The sequence below is a fragment of the Astyanax mexicanus genome, chromosome 12 (assembly GCF_023375975.1).
Source record: "Astyanax mexicanus isolate ESR-SI-001 chromosome 12, AstMex3_surface, whole genome shotgun sequence".
Classification (NCBI taxonomy): Eukaryota; Metazoa; Chordata; class Actinopteri; order Characiformes; family Acestrorhamphidae; genus Astyanax; species Astyanax mexicanus.
This window is the reverse complement of record NC_064419.1, coordinates 38,957,296-38,973,522: the sequence shown is the minus strand read 5'-3', so window position 1 is coordinate 38,973,522 and position 16,227 is coordinate 38,957,296. Positions and strand designations below refer to the sequence as shown.

Sequence of the window (16,227 nt, the reverse complement as noted above, 5' to 3'; positions counted from 1 at the left end):
TTTATTGGATTTGATTAGAGGCTGAATTTCATGTCCACTGTTTAAGACCCACGCTAGCAGGAAGCAGAGGTGGGCGGGGAATGCGATGGTGTATATTTTTCAGATGAACCATAATTGCATGTTGCATTTGTTGACTCTATGATTGTCTCCTGTAGGATTTCCTTCAGATGTTCCTGGATACGTTCCCAGCTTTGAGCAGGTAGGCATGAGCTCTGTTAACAGTGTGTGTGCTGTTTTCCTTATGACTGATGAATTCCACCATCAAGCAAATGGGTTTTAATGCAGGTCTTCATTATCACTGCTGAGTAGGGATGCACAGTGATGGGGTAAAACTGATTTGAAACCAATTAGGTAATATGTTTCAGAGTTTTTGTATTGTGAACACTGTGTTGTGTTTGTAGAAATTAGTTGTTTCAATCGATTAAAAAATGTAATTAGATTAATCATAACAGTGAGTCAAAAGCCCTATCTGGATGGGATTACATTCTCAGAGGGACGTCTGTAAAAATATTTCACACTTTTACTGCAATAAAAAAAAAGCAGGAGGACAAGTGAGTTTTTTATTTTTTATTTCTTGGTCACGTGACATCGCGTTCAGTAGCTCCTCCATTTCAAAGTGTAATTACGGTGTGGGGTAGTGGACAAATAGCTATTTTATTGAACGCAAGGTGACGAAACTCAGAGATGTGCGTCTGGACGGGATTAAAGGTTCACAGAAAAACAGTGAGTAACCATCCCCCCCAAACATAGAACTATAGATATCAAAAATTCAGAAACTGAAGTGGTCTCTTCATTTTTTTCAGTCATGGGATATGATCATTTTTCTGCTCATGATATGAACTAAACTGATGATTGTATGCTTCAGTTTCACATTTGAATCAGTGCTACTATATTTTGCCAGTTTAAAGTTTTTTTTCTATTGTGGGTATCACTCTGAGTTATCTGAGTGTGTTGTGTGTATATATAAGTTAAGATTTTTTTGTTTTCCAACACAGAATTTCTAATCTGAACCTGCTTTATCACCAAAAGGTCTGCTAACAGACCTTCTGGTTAGCTGCTGTGAACTGTTATCATATTAGCTCTTTCATTCCACTCCCTGTCTTTACTTTAATATGTGCAGACATGCTGTTGTGATTAAGATTGGGCAGGCTAAAAATGCACTTCCCTACATGCCGTCTGCCTTAGCTGTGTGCTTTTGCGGTTGGTGGAAAGACGTAAAGCATTTCGAGTTGTTTTTTTTTCTCTTGTTCACGTCTGGGTCCAAACATCTGTTGGTACCTGTATTGAGCTGTCAGTTCAGGTGGCTCACGCCAAAATCCCGGCCACCTCACTCTCAGCTCTAATCGGACCGATTTGGTCCTTAGCTGAGCAAGTCAAAACATAGGAGGGTTTTGTCAGTAGAAAAAATGACAGCATACAACAATTTCCACATTTTTCTCTCTGTTGTCTCCGTTTATCTGCCTTCTTTTTTCTTTTCGCCCACTGCATTCTCTCTCGCTCTAACCTCTGTTTGAACCCTGTCTCTTTGGAGTCTGTGTACAGACTGATTCAAATACACTGGAATGATACGTTTAGCATAACATATAACATATTCCGCAGGCTTCTGTATACACCGTCAAGCATAACATTATGACCGTTATGTTTCTACACTAGGGCTGCACGATATTGGAATTTGTTTACGTTGCAAATGTTCTTTTTTACATATACAGAGGTTGGAAAATAAACTGAAAAACCTGTGTGGGAGGTTTCATGGCTAAATATGCAGAGTTCAAAAGAGGACAAATTGTTGGTGCACGTCTTGGTGGAGCATCTGTGACCAAGACAGCAAGTCTTTGTGATGTATTAAGAGCCACGGTATCCAGGGTAATGTCAGCATACCACCAAGAAGGACGAACCACATCCAACAGGATTAACTGTGGATGCTGTAAGAGGAAGCTGTCTGAAAAGGGATGTTCGGGTGCTAACCCGGATTGTATCCAAGGAACGTATAACCACGGCTGCCCAAATCATGGCAGAATTCAATATGCACCTCAACTCTCCTGTTTCCACCAGAACTGACCGTCACCACAATAAATAATTGTGGTCTAATTTTAAGTTTCATTGTCCAACCCCTGTATATATCACAATATTAAACAATGCAGGGACCATGACTTCGATGCTTAAACAATATATTGTGCAGCCCTATTCTACACCATATATTATTATTTTTTCACCTTACTTTATAGGAGCTTCTTTGTATGTAATGATTTATATAACCTTATTTCTTTGTATTGGAAAACACACCTCATTCTCATTCCATTAGAGAAGTCTCATTCTGTTATTGTGGTTGTCTTTTAGCATTTTCCCACATTTCTTTCTAAAGACAAGTGCTCTTTAAAAGTGTAGTAACAATAACAGTCTGTTTCATTTAAAAAAAAAAGAAATGACAAAAAAGAGCTTAGAAAGTGGTCAAGCTGAAAGTGAATTATGGTCATATTTGAGACATAAGACCACAAAAATGTTCTTAGTGTTCCCCTGGGGAAAGAAAAAAGATTTTCAGGTTCTAAAGTGTCTGTTCCTTTAACAGTAAGACCCTTTGTTTGTTTCCAATTTAACACTGAATTGGCATGAATTAAAGAGTTTTAAGCGTGGGTAGATTTTCTTTTTGATAATGTGCGGGAGACTTGCATGTAAGAGGTCTATTTCAGTTGCTGTGTTATTCAAGCAGAACGCTTTCTCAGCCAAGGTCAGCTCATAAGAACGTGGTAAAGCAGGGTGAAATGTGCCCTTGCTTTTTTATGTATTCTCCTAGAGCTCTGAATTTGATACAGCAGTGTTGTATGTTTGCTGTGAACGCATGCTGTTTGTTCTAAATGCTCTGTACTGAATGTGTTTGAAGGTTTTTGATTGAGGCGTTTTAGACCAGGACAGTTGCCCTCGTTCGTACCTGACTGTAAGGATCCATTAGTTGATTATATGTGCAGGCAGGTGTGCCCCTGCAAGCTAACAAGATTGTGGGGCTCTGAAAGGGTTCTGGCTTGAATTACAGCTCAGAAAAAAAACAGGTTTCACTCAGATGTTTCCATTGTCCAAAAATACTGCACGCATACATCCTGCAGCATTAGTGCATGTGGTGTTTTATTTGAACGCTCTACGATGAATCACATCAAGGAAACGACAGAATAAAGAGCTGTTATTCATTCACAATCTCTGCTTCTGATTTCTTCTAGCCAAGGCCTCACCCTTGAAGCTGTGTATTCGGACTGGCTGGATACACCTAGAATTCCGAAGGTAAGTCTGTTTCAAACTGTTTGCTAATGCTGCATTCAGTCTACCTTTAAAGTCTGATGTCTGAGCTGGAAATTACATCACATCCGAGTTGACAGCGATTCAGTTAAAGATTCTGATCATTTTACACTATTTAAAAACATTTCCTGGCTTGTTAATAGTAGGTAATGGTTATGTAAAGACAATCAAAATATTTTTACTTTTATTTAGATAGCTGAACCAGTTGATACCTTGTACAATATTTTGCAAGCACAGTTGGACATTACTAAATTACTAAAGTGTGTATGACTGATTTACAGTGGCTTGCAAAAAGTATTCATACCCCTTGAACTTTTTCACATTTTGTCACCTTACAACCACAAACTTTAATGTATTTTGTTAAGATTTCAAGTGATGGACAAACACAAAGTATTGCATAGGTGTGAAGTGGAGCAAAAATGATGCATGGTTTTCAAACCTTCTGAAAAGTGTGTTGTGCAAAAGTATTCAGAATATTCAGCAAGTATATCGATGCTTTGTAGAGCCACCATTCGCTGTAATTACAGCTATAACTGCTTTGGGGTTTGTTTCTACCAGCTTTGTGCATCTAGAGACTGAGATTTTTGCACATTCTTTTTTATAAACAGCTCAAGCACAGCCACGTTGGATAAAGAGCGTCTGTGAACAGCAGACAGATTCTGAATGAGATTTAAGACTGGGCTATTCTAACACATGAATATTCTTTGATCTAAACAATTCCATTATAGCTCTGGCTATATGTGTAGGTTTAGGTCATTGTCTTGCTGGAAGGTGAATCTCCTTCCCAGTCTTTTGTTTTGTTGCCCTCAACAGGTTTTCTTCCAGGATTGCTCGGTGTTTAGCTTTGTCCATCTTTCCGTCAAATCTGACCAGCTTCTTTGTCCCTGCTGAAAAAAATCATCTCTATAGCATGATGCTGCCACCACCATGTTTCACAGTAGGGCTGATGTGTTCAGGGTGATAAGCAGTGTTACTTTCTCTCCCCATATAGTGCTTTGCATTTAGGCCAGAAAGTTCAACATTGTTCTCCTCTGACCACAGTACCTTCTTCCACATGTTTGCTTTTAACAATGGATTTCTTCTTGACACTCTTTCATAAAGGCTATAATTGTGGAGCGCATGACTTATGATAGTTGTCCTGTATACAGATTTTCCCACCTGACGTGTGGATTTCTGCAGCTCCTCCAGAGTGATCATGGGCCTCTTGGCTGCTTCCCTGAGTAGTGCTGGACTTCTGAAGGCAGTTGATTGCTCTGGATTTTATTTAGGGATTTTAGAGTGAAGAGAATGCTGAGTACTTCTGCATGTCACCCTTTTTTGTTTGTTTTTTTTTTATATTTTTTTTTTAAAACCATGTATCATTTTTGTTCACGCTTATGCAATACTTTGTGTTTGTCTATCGCTTAAAATCTTGATCTTAAAAAGTTTGTGGTTGTAGGGAGACAAAATGTGGAAAAAGTTCAAGGGGTATAAATGCTTTTTCAAACCACACAAACTGATGAATTAAATTGGTTAATAAGCTGTACTATACTACTGCTTTTATTGCTATTAATGTGCAGTGCGGCCATATTGGATTCTGAACTTGGGGTTGGTGAAGCTCTCCTGAATTACTAAGTAGGAGTTCTGACCTGTACAGATGTTCCACTTGAAATTTCCGACTTGAAACTAGGAAATTCTAACATCCCAGTTCAATTGGAACTCAGCATTAATCACGGAAAACACAATGTGTAATTATTTCAACACGAGCGAATGCATCCTTGTTACACAGAGCTGAAATGTGTGTGTTTTTTGAGTACTGCGCTGCTCCTGCTTACGCAAGGCTTGAATGGAATGGCTTCCTCACTAATTTTAGCTCTATTGAGATCAGTAAGCCTGTTTAAACAACATTGCTATCACAGCTTAATGCACATGATGACTACGTACATAGAGATGCTGCAGCAGATGCTGCAGCAGCAGTGTTTCATCCTCTCTGCGCACAGTGGCTCAGGTTATTATTGGATTTGACTATTGTTATACTCTCTGGGAGGAAATTCTTCTTGATCCCGGGCTGAGATCAGGTTTCTGCACTGGGTCATTATGTGTGGTCCTATGCAGGATGTTCTGGATCTTTCCTTCTCAATCCTACAGTGGAGGATGATTGGCATTATCTTAAGTAGGAGCAAAGTTGACATACGTTCCCAACGGTACCTACAGTACGCAACATTACACTCTACCAGCCAACCAGCTCTTTGTTAACGAACAATGGAACATTCGTTAGTGTTCAGCTCGACTGACTCTCTGTTAAACCAATCAGCAAGCTTCAGTATGTGGAGAATGCAAAGAGTAGACTGCTTAGAATTCCAAGATGTCTACAGGCCTCCATGGGTGGTCGGTAGTATAGTGGTTCTCAAACTTGGTCATGGAACAACACTGGTGTGTTGCCTTAAGTGGGTGGAGCAAAATCACATGCAATTGCAAGAAAAAGTATGTGAATCCTTTGAGATTACTTGGATTTCTGCATAAATTGGTAATTAAATGTGTTCTGATCTTCATCTAAGTCACAACAATAGACAAACAAAGTCTGCTTAAACTAATACCACACATGGTTTTATTAAACACAACATGTTAACATTCACAGTGCAGGTTGGAAAAAGTATGTGAACCTTTGTATTTAATAACTGGTTGACCCTCCTTTGGCAGCTAAAACCTCAACCAAACGTTTCCTGTAGTTGCAGATCAGACCTGTACAACAGTCAGGAGGAATTTGGACCATTCCTCTTCACTAAACTGTTTCAGTTCAGCTATATTCTTGGGATATCTGGTGTGAATCGCTCTCTTGAGGTCATGATGCCATAGCATCTCAATTGGGTTGAGGTCAGGACTTTCCAGAAGGTGTATTTTCTTCTGTTGATTTACTTCTATGTTTTTCTCTTAGAAAAGTCTTTAGCCTAGGGGTTCACATATTTTTTCTTTAAAACTGTCAATGTTAACATGTTGTGTTGAGTAAAACCATGCAAACATATATACTTTTTTGTGTGGTATTAGTTTAGGCAGACTGTGTTTGTCTATAGTTGTGACTTAGACTTACACATTTAACACATTTAAGAAATCCAAGCAATCCCAAAGGGTTCACATACTTTTTCTTGCAACTGTAGTTGTGGGCGGCCCTGATTTTGTAGTTTGAAGTGCAAACAGCTTGCATTAGCTTATTGGCTAGCAGTTGGGTTTGCGTAATGTAATGTTGGTAGCAGTGTTCACTGCTGGACTGAGAATGTTTCACCTACCAGAAATATGCAACCAACTGCATCTTCTTATGGACTTCTTATGTGTCTTATGTGGACAGCATCCTGTGGGCACTGATGAATGACTAAAGGATGGCCGACACAAACTGTATAACTGTACAGCTTCTGTGCTAACTAAGTTAAGTAAAGCTAAGCTAAGTAAACAAACCTGTAAAACTTTCTTTGAAAGTCAAACGAGAGCTGCATGTTAATCTGCACAGATTCCTCTCCTGAAAACGTTTTATTTGGGTGAGTAAAGCGCTTCAGTTTATTAACAGTAAGCTTCCAATCCTGAGTTTCTCCAGCACTAAGGCTGGAGCATTAGCAGCAGGCTAGCAGGCTATTGCCACCCAACAGCGCTACACTGAGGCACTCTGCGTGTTCCGGTAAACTAGGGCTATATTAGCTAGCGGTTTGTCCTACGTAGCTTGTTTTAACATGGTAAATACGCACACTACAGTCCGATAATACTCACCTCTGAACAGCGAAAGAGCTAGCTCTGTGCTTAGGGGTAATGCTAATTCTGCTCCAGCAGTGCTAGCCGGGGTTAGCAACAGGCTACAGGCCGATAATTCTCACCTCTAATCAGGTAAATAGCAGTTAGCGGCTAATGCTAATGCTACTCCAGCCCCGTTGCTGGTAAAATTCATACATAAGACGCACTGAATTAAAAGAAGCACTGAAAAATGTTGGGAGTAAAGTTTAAAGTTTAAAGTGTAAAGTATTTAAAGTTTAAGTTTAAGCCTTATAGTGCGAAAAATACGATACATAGTGCAGTTAGCAGCATTCTGAACACAGAAAAGTGATGATAAACACACTATTCTTTTTTTTATTGCCTATTACAGGTTAGTTGATCCTCAAAAAATGATTCATAATTTTGCTTTAATCACATCAAAGCCTCGTGAGCTGAAGCTAAACGTTGAGCTGGGTGGAGTGTGAACCTCATTATGGTGTTATAGTGATCGTTCCCTGCTCTTATCCAGCCCTCCATACCTCCTTTGTTTATGGCATGCATATAATGGTGCATAGCTGCCAAAACCAACACGAGGATCAATTTTGTCATTTTAGATAAAATCCTTCTTTTTTTTCCCCCTTCACTTCTAAGCCATTACTGAGGGCTTGATAACACATTGTTCTTGAAAGTCCCTCAAAGTAAATAATGGCAGGAAATAGTTGGACTCCACAATAAACAGTTTTTCCCTCGCCCTCTTTCTCTCTCTCTCACACACACACACACACATACACAGGGAATATATGAGATATACACACACCCCCACAGAATGAGTAATGAGATGGGAATAGAGCTCGTTTTTCCATTGGACTTTTTTTAAAGACAGTGGGCATTTATGAATAAGTGGGAATATTGAGTTTCTGAGGTGGATCGTCCCTATCTGACTCTCATGGCCTCGCTTGCCCTCTCGCTACTGCCTGCGCTGTGGGAAGCTACAGAAATGAACCGGTGGTTGTGAAACAGATCCTCATGTCCAAGATTGCCTTTACAGGAGAAAAGGCTAGAGAGGCCTTTTGTCAGAGGCTGGACAGTAGCTGCTTGGCTAGTCTGAGCCGGTGTCTGAGTGGAATTGGCATCCGGAGAGGTGCACTAAATTGCACTGAGGGCTGGCTGGAGTAAAGTGCCGTTCACTCGAATATCAGCAGACATTTCTCTCACCTGTCTGATGTGATAACAGGGTGCCTGCAGTTTTTTGAAAAGTCTTTTATGGACTAAGGCAAGCACTTTCACTATGATCCTAGGATATCTGGAATCATGCTGCTTGCCATACATCAGCAGCCAGAGTCTGAGAGAGAGCACTCAACTGGCCTTGCTCTTTTAGGGATGGGTAGATTGCACTCTCTACCCACAGGATTCCTAGTGTAACGCTGAGCATCACAAGTCTCTGTTGACTGATTTATCAGAGCTGGGGATACAGCGCTTGCCTCAGAGTTGGTATGTTGCTGTCTAGTGATGCTGAATCTATGGCAGTTTAGAGGCAGTGTCTGACTTGACATCTATCTATTATATGAGGCATGTGCTATACATATGTGTCTTCATCCTTCTAGTGTTGGGGGCGTAACTGGTGATAGAAGGAGTTTATATAAAACAGGGTTAGGGTAATTATTCTCCCAAATTAAGAAGAAAATTGGGTAAAAAATAATTATTTAAAAACTGGCCTTAATGTGTATTCAAATGTCTTACAATGTCACATACAGTTAATTAAATTCTGTTTTTATTGTCCCAATTTTGTATATCACTTATCTTACTGATTTAACTTTCAGTTGCTATTCTGGACTAAGGAGGTACTGTAGGCACAGGGAAGCGTTAATGTAATGAAATAACTGAGTACTCTGAGTGATCCAGTGGGCTAAGCACTGCCACTATAATCAGGAGATCGGCGGTTTGAATCCTGTTCATGTATCTCGCCATCAGCTACCAGAGCCCTGAGAGAGCACAATTGGCCTTTGTCTCTCTGGGTGGGTAGATGGCGCTCTCTACCCACATCACTGCAAAGCGTGATGTCTGCACCACGACGCGTCTGTGAGCTGATGTATCAGAACCGAGTTGCTGTATCAGCACATCACATGTATTGGAGATAAGATAAGATAAGAAAAGATACTTTTATTGTCATTGCACAGTGTACAACGAAATTTAGCAGCAATCCTTACGGTGTCTGAACAAAAAAATTAAAAAATCTCTATGTACAAATACACAAAATTTACAGTTGGTTTATGAAAATATATACAATATATACAATATAAGTAAAACATTTACCCAATAATAAATAAAGGAGGTGTGTGCTAGTCTTCACCCTCCTGGTGTGAGTGGGTTGGGTATTTGGCAGTGTAAATTGGGGAGAAAATGCGGGGAAAACATTAGAAATAAATAAAAAATATATATTTTCAGTGTAAGCATGGTTCCATTTTTGTTTGTGCTGTAAATTATTATGAAATAAAAATAAACTATTATAGATATTGGTTTTGCACGCTTTTTGACATTCAGTTATTTCAGATGTGGTTTTGATATTACAAAGCTCATGTATGACTGTGTGTATGTGGTTAAAGATGGCTGAAAATATGTAATGTGTAATATGTGGAGGTGGAGGTGGGTTTACATACAGTATGTCTGCCTGTATGCATAGGTGGATGGGTGTTTGTATGCTTATGAGAGACAAAGGGAAGCACATCAGCCTGCTTCTACATTTCTAGTCAAAAGAATAAACACAGGTGTCTGGAAAAGTATGGTCAGATCACATTGTACGATTCATTTTATTGCAGTTAAACTTTAAATTAAATGTAACAGATCTTAGTGATTTATTGGAGGTTTTATATAGTGATTTTGTTATATAGTGAAGGTGTTACTTCTTTTAGGCTGAAATATGGATTAAATCTCTCAACTAACTCTTGTTGCTCAATTGCTTTTCTATGGGAAGCTGCAAATTGATACCAATGTCACCAATGGGTGCACCATAATGAAGTTGAGTTCACTACTGTAACTACACTACTATACTTTAAACATTATTCTGTGATTTGGCTTACTGGGACTATAAAATATAAACACACATTAACTGTACTGTTTATATCTGTCTTCAAAAGCATTTCAAGCATTTAGGCTTTAGCCTTTGGACTAAAAAGCTTTTAACCTTAGGACAAGATAAACTGGAACTGTAGCTCGGCCTCAGCGAGGCTCTAAAGCTGGACTGCCAGGAGTAAGAGCCGCCATCCGAGCCATAAAGCAGCCATGTGAGCTGTCTCTGCTAACAATGGCAGTTTACGGCCTAAGAGCACACTCTGCACTGCCCACTCTCTCCCCGGATATACTTCAGAGTCGCAAAAATACCCTTACACATATACACACACACACACACACACACACACACAAAACAACTATCCCTCTTCCCAGAGAGCTCATTTAACCCTCCCCAAACAGTACTCTACTGTTGTAGACAAATTGCCAGCTAAAGGTTACTATTTCTCCTAACACAAGTAAACTCCTGGATGTGTAACTGTTAACACCGGTTAGAATCAGAATTTGATATAATATGACACAGTAAGGTCTCCCTATATAATATAGCATCGCGGTCTCATTGTAAAATTAATTTTTTTCAGGAGCATCATTTACATTTACATTTCTGACATTTAGCTCTTATCCAGAGCGACTTACAAGGTTTTTCCTATTACAGAGGAGGGCCAGTGCAGTGTTGGGAGTCTTGCCCAAGTCACCCAGAGCTGGAATTGAACCCCAGTCTCCCACATGGTAGCTCAATGGCAGGCAGTGGGGTTAGACACTGCACAACACAAACCAGGAGCTGTAGCAGGCTCATACTCTATACCCCCATAGATAGTGTAATGGTTCATATCATATTGCAGCTTTGTAAAATGTCAGAAAGATTCGATAAACACTGGTTCAGATTAATTTTGCAATATACTTAAATAAATAAATAAATAAAGCATTCAGCATCACTTATCCTACATGTTATTATTTTCGTCAGTTTGCTGCCTCTTCACAAACTGGCAATTTTCTACCAAGAACATATGACTACATATTGTGGTCTAAAAAAGGTCTTAAAACGCATTAAATAAAAAAAAACTGAAGCAGCAGCCATTGCCAAATGTATAGCAGAAACAACAAATATGCATAAATATAAAAAAAAATACAGAAAATGTCTTTATCAGTTCAAATAAAGGATCTAAAATATTTCAAAGCTGATAAATTGCTTTAATCTGCCATCTTTTAATTTTATGCTTTGGATTTCTGATCGTATAGAACAGAAAAGTTGCAGATGTTTTGCTGTTTATTGTGTTTTGTGACTTAAGTTTGACTTTTTAGTAATCAGGTTGATCAGGGTTCTTGTAAACCGTGGACATTTTTTGTGGCCGGTTGAGAGTTGCAGAAGGCTGGGAACCCCTTCTCTTGGTATGCTAATTCAACAAGGATGACTTGGCGAAGAGGATTTGAGTTCAGTGCCTGTTGCTGATATAGTCTACAGATGGTCTATTCTACCTGAGAGAGAGAGAGAGAACATTTAGAAAAATGGACCAGTTCTGTGCAGTCATAGCAACCCCCGCTCCTGAAACTGTGATCAGTACAGCTAATCCTTATTCAAGAACAGCATGGAGTGTGGCAGCAGCTCACATGTGAGGATAAACAACAGATCCTACTCATCTTGTGTGAGTTTAGTTAAGGTTTGGATCTGTTTGGGCAGAACATCCAAACCTTAACTAAACATCCATGACTGTAATGTTGTACACAACCTCAATGAGATGTTTCTCATTTGGGCCTCCCTTTTGGGAAGTCAGACTCTGGTGTAGTATTGCTAAAGGATAGTTTATAATCCATAAGAAATCAGTTAGTACACAAATAGTGATTCACATGATCAGGAGATCGCCGGTTCGAATCCTGTTCATGTAGCTTGCCATCGGCTACCGGAGACCTGGCAAACTACATAAGCACAATTGGCCTTGCTCTCCCTGGGTGGGTAGATGGTGCTCTTTCCCTTCATCACTCCAAAGGGTGATGTCGCTCAGCACAAGGCGTCTGTGAGCTGATGTATTGGAATTGAGTCGCTGTGTTTTCCTCCGAGCACGCTGTGATGCTACTTGACAATGCTGCATCAGCAAGAGTTCAAAAAGACATGTGAATATCAGGAGGCATCTATATATATATATATATATATATATATATATATATATATATATATATATATATATATATAACCTCAGATCTTTCTGGATTCTCATCTTCCTTTGTCTTTTCCATCAGTCAGCATTAACATATCTGTTATTAACTTTTTTAATTTAATCACCCAGATTAATGATTAAGCCAGTAATCGTAATGTGATGTATACTAACATATTAAATGACTAAATTTATTTCAATTTAGTTTTTATTATACATGTTAATACAGGCTAATGGAAAAGACAAAGTAAGATAAGTATTTAGGAAGATCTTAGATTTTACAATAAAAATTAATGTGGAATCACACAAATTTGGCAAATGACAGGCCACTGTTGACCATTTTTGAACTACATGTGATGTAATTGCTTATTAATGTTTTTTAAAGTATTACAACCTAATTAATAACAGTAATAAACTTCTTTATAAGCTAATTATAAACCTTATTTTTATCTTTTTAGTTGTTCCTGCAGTATATCCTTTATAGCCATAATGCAAACTGAAATGCCACATTTCACAGGACAGCAATTAGTATTGTGACTTTTGTCATATTCCAGCAAAGCTAAAGAACACTTCACTGACCTGAGGGATTTTTTTCCACATGGACACCTAATGCCGGACATTGCTGATAATGATCATTGCCACCCACTGCACTGTCCACTGTGGGTTGTAATGCCTTCTATGACGTACACCTGGCCCCCACTCATCACTTAAACAAGATAACACCTCACAATGTATACAGTTATGGGCATTTCCAAGCTGTCGTTTATGGACATATTGCTGTTCTACAACTTTTGGCATGTTCGCGTTTGAATGCTACTCGGACTATATTCATTAAGAAATCTTTATTCATCAGTTCTATTTATATTTTTTGTCATTCTTTTAGAATCAGCATTTAGGTTCAGTATTTAGAAAAATATCTTTTGATATTGTATGATAAATAAAATGACGTGCCAACAACACATATCGTTGAAATTTTTTAATATAATTGTAATAGTTAACTAAGACAAAAAGGGCGGCTGATTATGTAACTTCGTAACTTAGTGCTGCTGTTTACGTTCTTTACTTTGGCAGTAATGTAATTAGCAGTATTTATGCCAGTTCACATTACTTTTAAAGTAAATTCTGAGAGAGAGAGAGAGAGAGAGAGAGAGAGAGAGAGAGAGAATAACTGAGAGAGAGAGATGGAGAGGTTGTGTCTGTGTTGCTGTTTCCCAGATGTTTTCTATTACCTGCGAGAGCCCTGTCTGTGAGCTCCTCCATTACCTGATCCTTTGTTCATACCATTCCCCTGTGTGTACACACACACACACTCTTACACACTCTCACACAGTCACACACACATGCAGAGAGAGAGAGAGAGGTGTGCAGAGATATCCATCAGTACAGTAGCAGATATAAGGGGAGGTACTGTCACCTGTCCTGACTGCAACCTTTCACTAAATGGCTTTATAGTGGAAGAGCTTCAATTTATGTGTCTGTGAGAGTTTCTGCGTTCTACTTCAATGGTTCTGCAAGTGTGTGTGTGTTCGTGTGTGTGTGTGTGTGTGTGTGTGTTTGTGTGTAAGTGTGTGTGTGTGTTTGTGTGTAAGTGTGTGTGTGAGAGAGAGAGACAGAGAGAGAAAGAAAGCTCCTCCCCAGGCTGTATAGGAGAAAGCAGTGTTTGATTACAATGAGGTTTTACTCCCAGACATGAACTGCTACTGCTCTCTCTCTCTCTCTCTCTCTCTCTCTCTCTCTCTCTGGCATAGTCTCTCTCGCATACTCTCTCTCCCCCCTCACTCACTTGTTCTACCCCTGTCTCTTACTCTCGCTCTCTTAATAACAACATTCAGTCTTTCTCGCTTACTCTCTTCTCTCTCCTCTCTTCTGACTTACTCTCTCCATACATTCTCTCTTTCTTTAACAGTCTCTCTATCTCTCTCTCCTTCTCATTCTATCCCTCTCTCTTTCTCTCTCGTCACCTTTCTCTCCTCCCTTCTCTTCCTTATCTCTCTCCTTCCCTCCCTCTCTCCCCCCTCCTCTCGCTTTCTCTCTCTCTAGCGTTTTTCCTCTCTCTCGCTTTTTTTTCTCCCTCTGGTATCTCTCCTCCGCTCAGAGAGAGAGAGAGAGAGAGAGAGAGAGAGAGAGAGAGCAGAGTGCTGTACTGGCGGAGCAGACTTTAATAAGGTTAAGTGCAGCTAGTGTGAGAGCTGGAAAGGAAGGAGAGAGAAAGTGAGTGAGTGTGTAACGGAGGAGTGGAGGAGTAGATCAGCGAGGAACTGACGCCCCATTTCAACTTAATGAGGGAATTTTTCCCTTCTTGCCCTCTTTCTCCCTCTCTGTCTACTATACTCTGTACTCTCTGTCTTTCTCTTTTCCTCCCTCCCTCTCTCTCCCTCTCTCTCTTCACTCTACATTCTCGTGCTCTCTCGCTCTTCTCCAGTGGCTGGAAGAAATCAGCTCGACGTGGGCGCTCACTCGACCAGTGAAGGAGGTGAGAGAGGAGGTAAGTGAGCTTCGTATCTGCTTACTGTAGCTACTGCTGCTGATCATATATATGCTGTAGTGTGCTCTGGGTAATGCTGTGTGATCTGTTGAGTGTGTGTATAGGTTTAGCGTTGCCTTGAGTCTGTGGTGTGTGTGTGCGCGTATGTGTGATAGAAAGAGACAGAGAGATGGTTTACTGTTAGTTGTGAGTGGAGCATCACTCAGTGGCTGAGAGAGGAAATCACAGACTAGACTAGAGAGAGTTTCGTCTGGAGTGAGAGAAGTATGCGTGTGTATGCGTGTGTTGTGTGTGTTGTATGTCCAGCGGTGGATAGTTTTATTTGTTTGTTAGAGATAGAATAGTTGGGATATGCTTGATTGAGGAGTTCAGACTGAGAGTTTGTGAAGAGAGAAGCAGAGAAAGTGAGTGTTTTTGTTTCTGTAAAAAAGAAGAGAAATTATATATAGATCGTCTATTGAAAGAAATAGATCAAGATACTTTGCAAAATAGTAATAGATAGATAGATTTTGTTTGGGGCTATTTTTTTAGAAGGAGAGATACAGCAAATACTGAGGAAGGAGTGAAAGAGATACTGGAGAGAGAGAGAGAGAGAGAGAGAGAGAGAGAGAGAAAGTAAGAAAATTGTAAAAGAGAGAGAGTCTTTGAGAATAAGAGCTAAAGAGTCACTGGCCCACACTTCTTATAGCATCCATATTGATGTGGGATCAGCCTGAGCTCTGAAAAATGCCACTAGATAGGACCTAAGGCACTAAAGAAGCCTGATCTTAGATCAGTGTTCTCACTCTTTTGACTCTTGACAAATATGACCCACTGTTAGGAATGAGTGAATGAAACAGAGAGAATAAAACAGAGAATGAGAAACTTAGAAATGCATAGAGAGAGGCTTTAAAAAGAAGAAAAAGAGAGTGAGACTTAAAGGAGAAAGAAAAAACAGTAACCAAGAAGGAAAGTAAGAGAAAGACTTTGATGGAAATTAAGGTGAATAAGAACGACATCATAGAGGAGAAAGAATGAGAAAAAGTCTTAAAAGGAAAGAGACTTGAGGTTTAAAAGAAAAAGAGAAAGAGGGGGAAATTGAGTAAAATGAGCCTTAAGGCAAAGAAAGAGAGGGAAACATAGGGAGAGAGGTTTTAATAAGGAAGGGAAGGAAAAGAGTGGGAGTGTGAGAGAGACTCGAATGGAAAGAGTGAGAGAGGAACACATAAGGAAAGAAGGAGAGTGAGAGAGAGAGAAATAGCTACAGGTGAAGAGAGGGAAAAGGAGAAACGTAAAAAGAGAGATGTAGACTTAGAAGAGAGGAGAGTGAGAGAGAGAAAAAAGAGAGAATAATGTATAGAAAAGAGTGGATAGAGAGACTTGGAGAGAAAGAGAGTGAGAAAATTGGAGAAAAAGAGAAAAATAGACTTCAAAATAAGTAGTAGAAGTGAAAAAGTGAGTTAGAAACTTTAAGAATGAGAGAGAGACCATGAAAAAATACCATGAAAAAAGTGAGTAGAAGAAAGAATGAGAGACGCTTAGTAGAAA

The 16,227-nt window shown here is 39.5% G+C and overlaps 1 protein-coding gene across 4 annotated transcripts in view; it reads left to right on the top strand.

Moving 5' to 3' along the window:
- aopep (aminopeptidase O (putative)) overlaps window positions 1–16,227 on the top strand; it is a 141,549-nt gene that overhangs the window by 65,261 nt on the left and 60,061 nt on the right. For 2 of the 4 annotated variants that reach the window (XM_049485701.1, XM_049485700.1), the window contains exons 10-12: window positions 156–199; window positions 3,210–3,270; window positions 14,638–14,700. In XM_049485701.1, coding sequence (XP_049341658.1) covers window positions 156–199; window positions 3,210–3,270; window positions 14,638–14,700 — 168 coding nt within the window. Of the gene's footprint in view, window positions 1–155; window positions 200–3,209; window positions 3,271–14,047; window positions 14,701–16,227 lie in introns of those variants that run through there. The other 2 variants (XR_007441406.1, XM_049485702.1) reach the window with 2 other exon arrangements.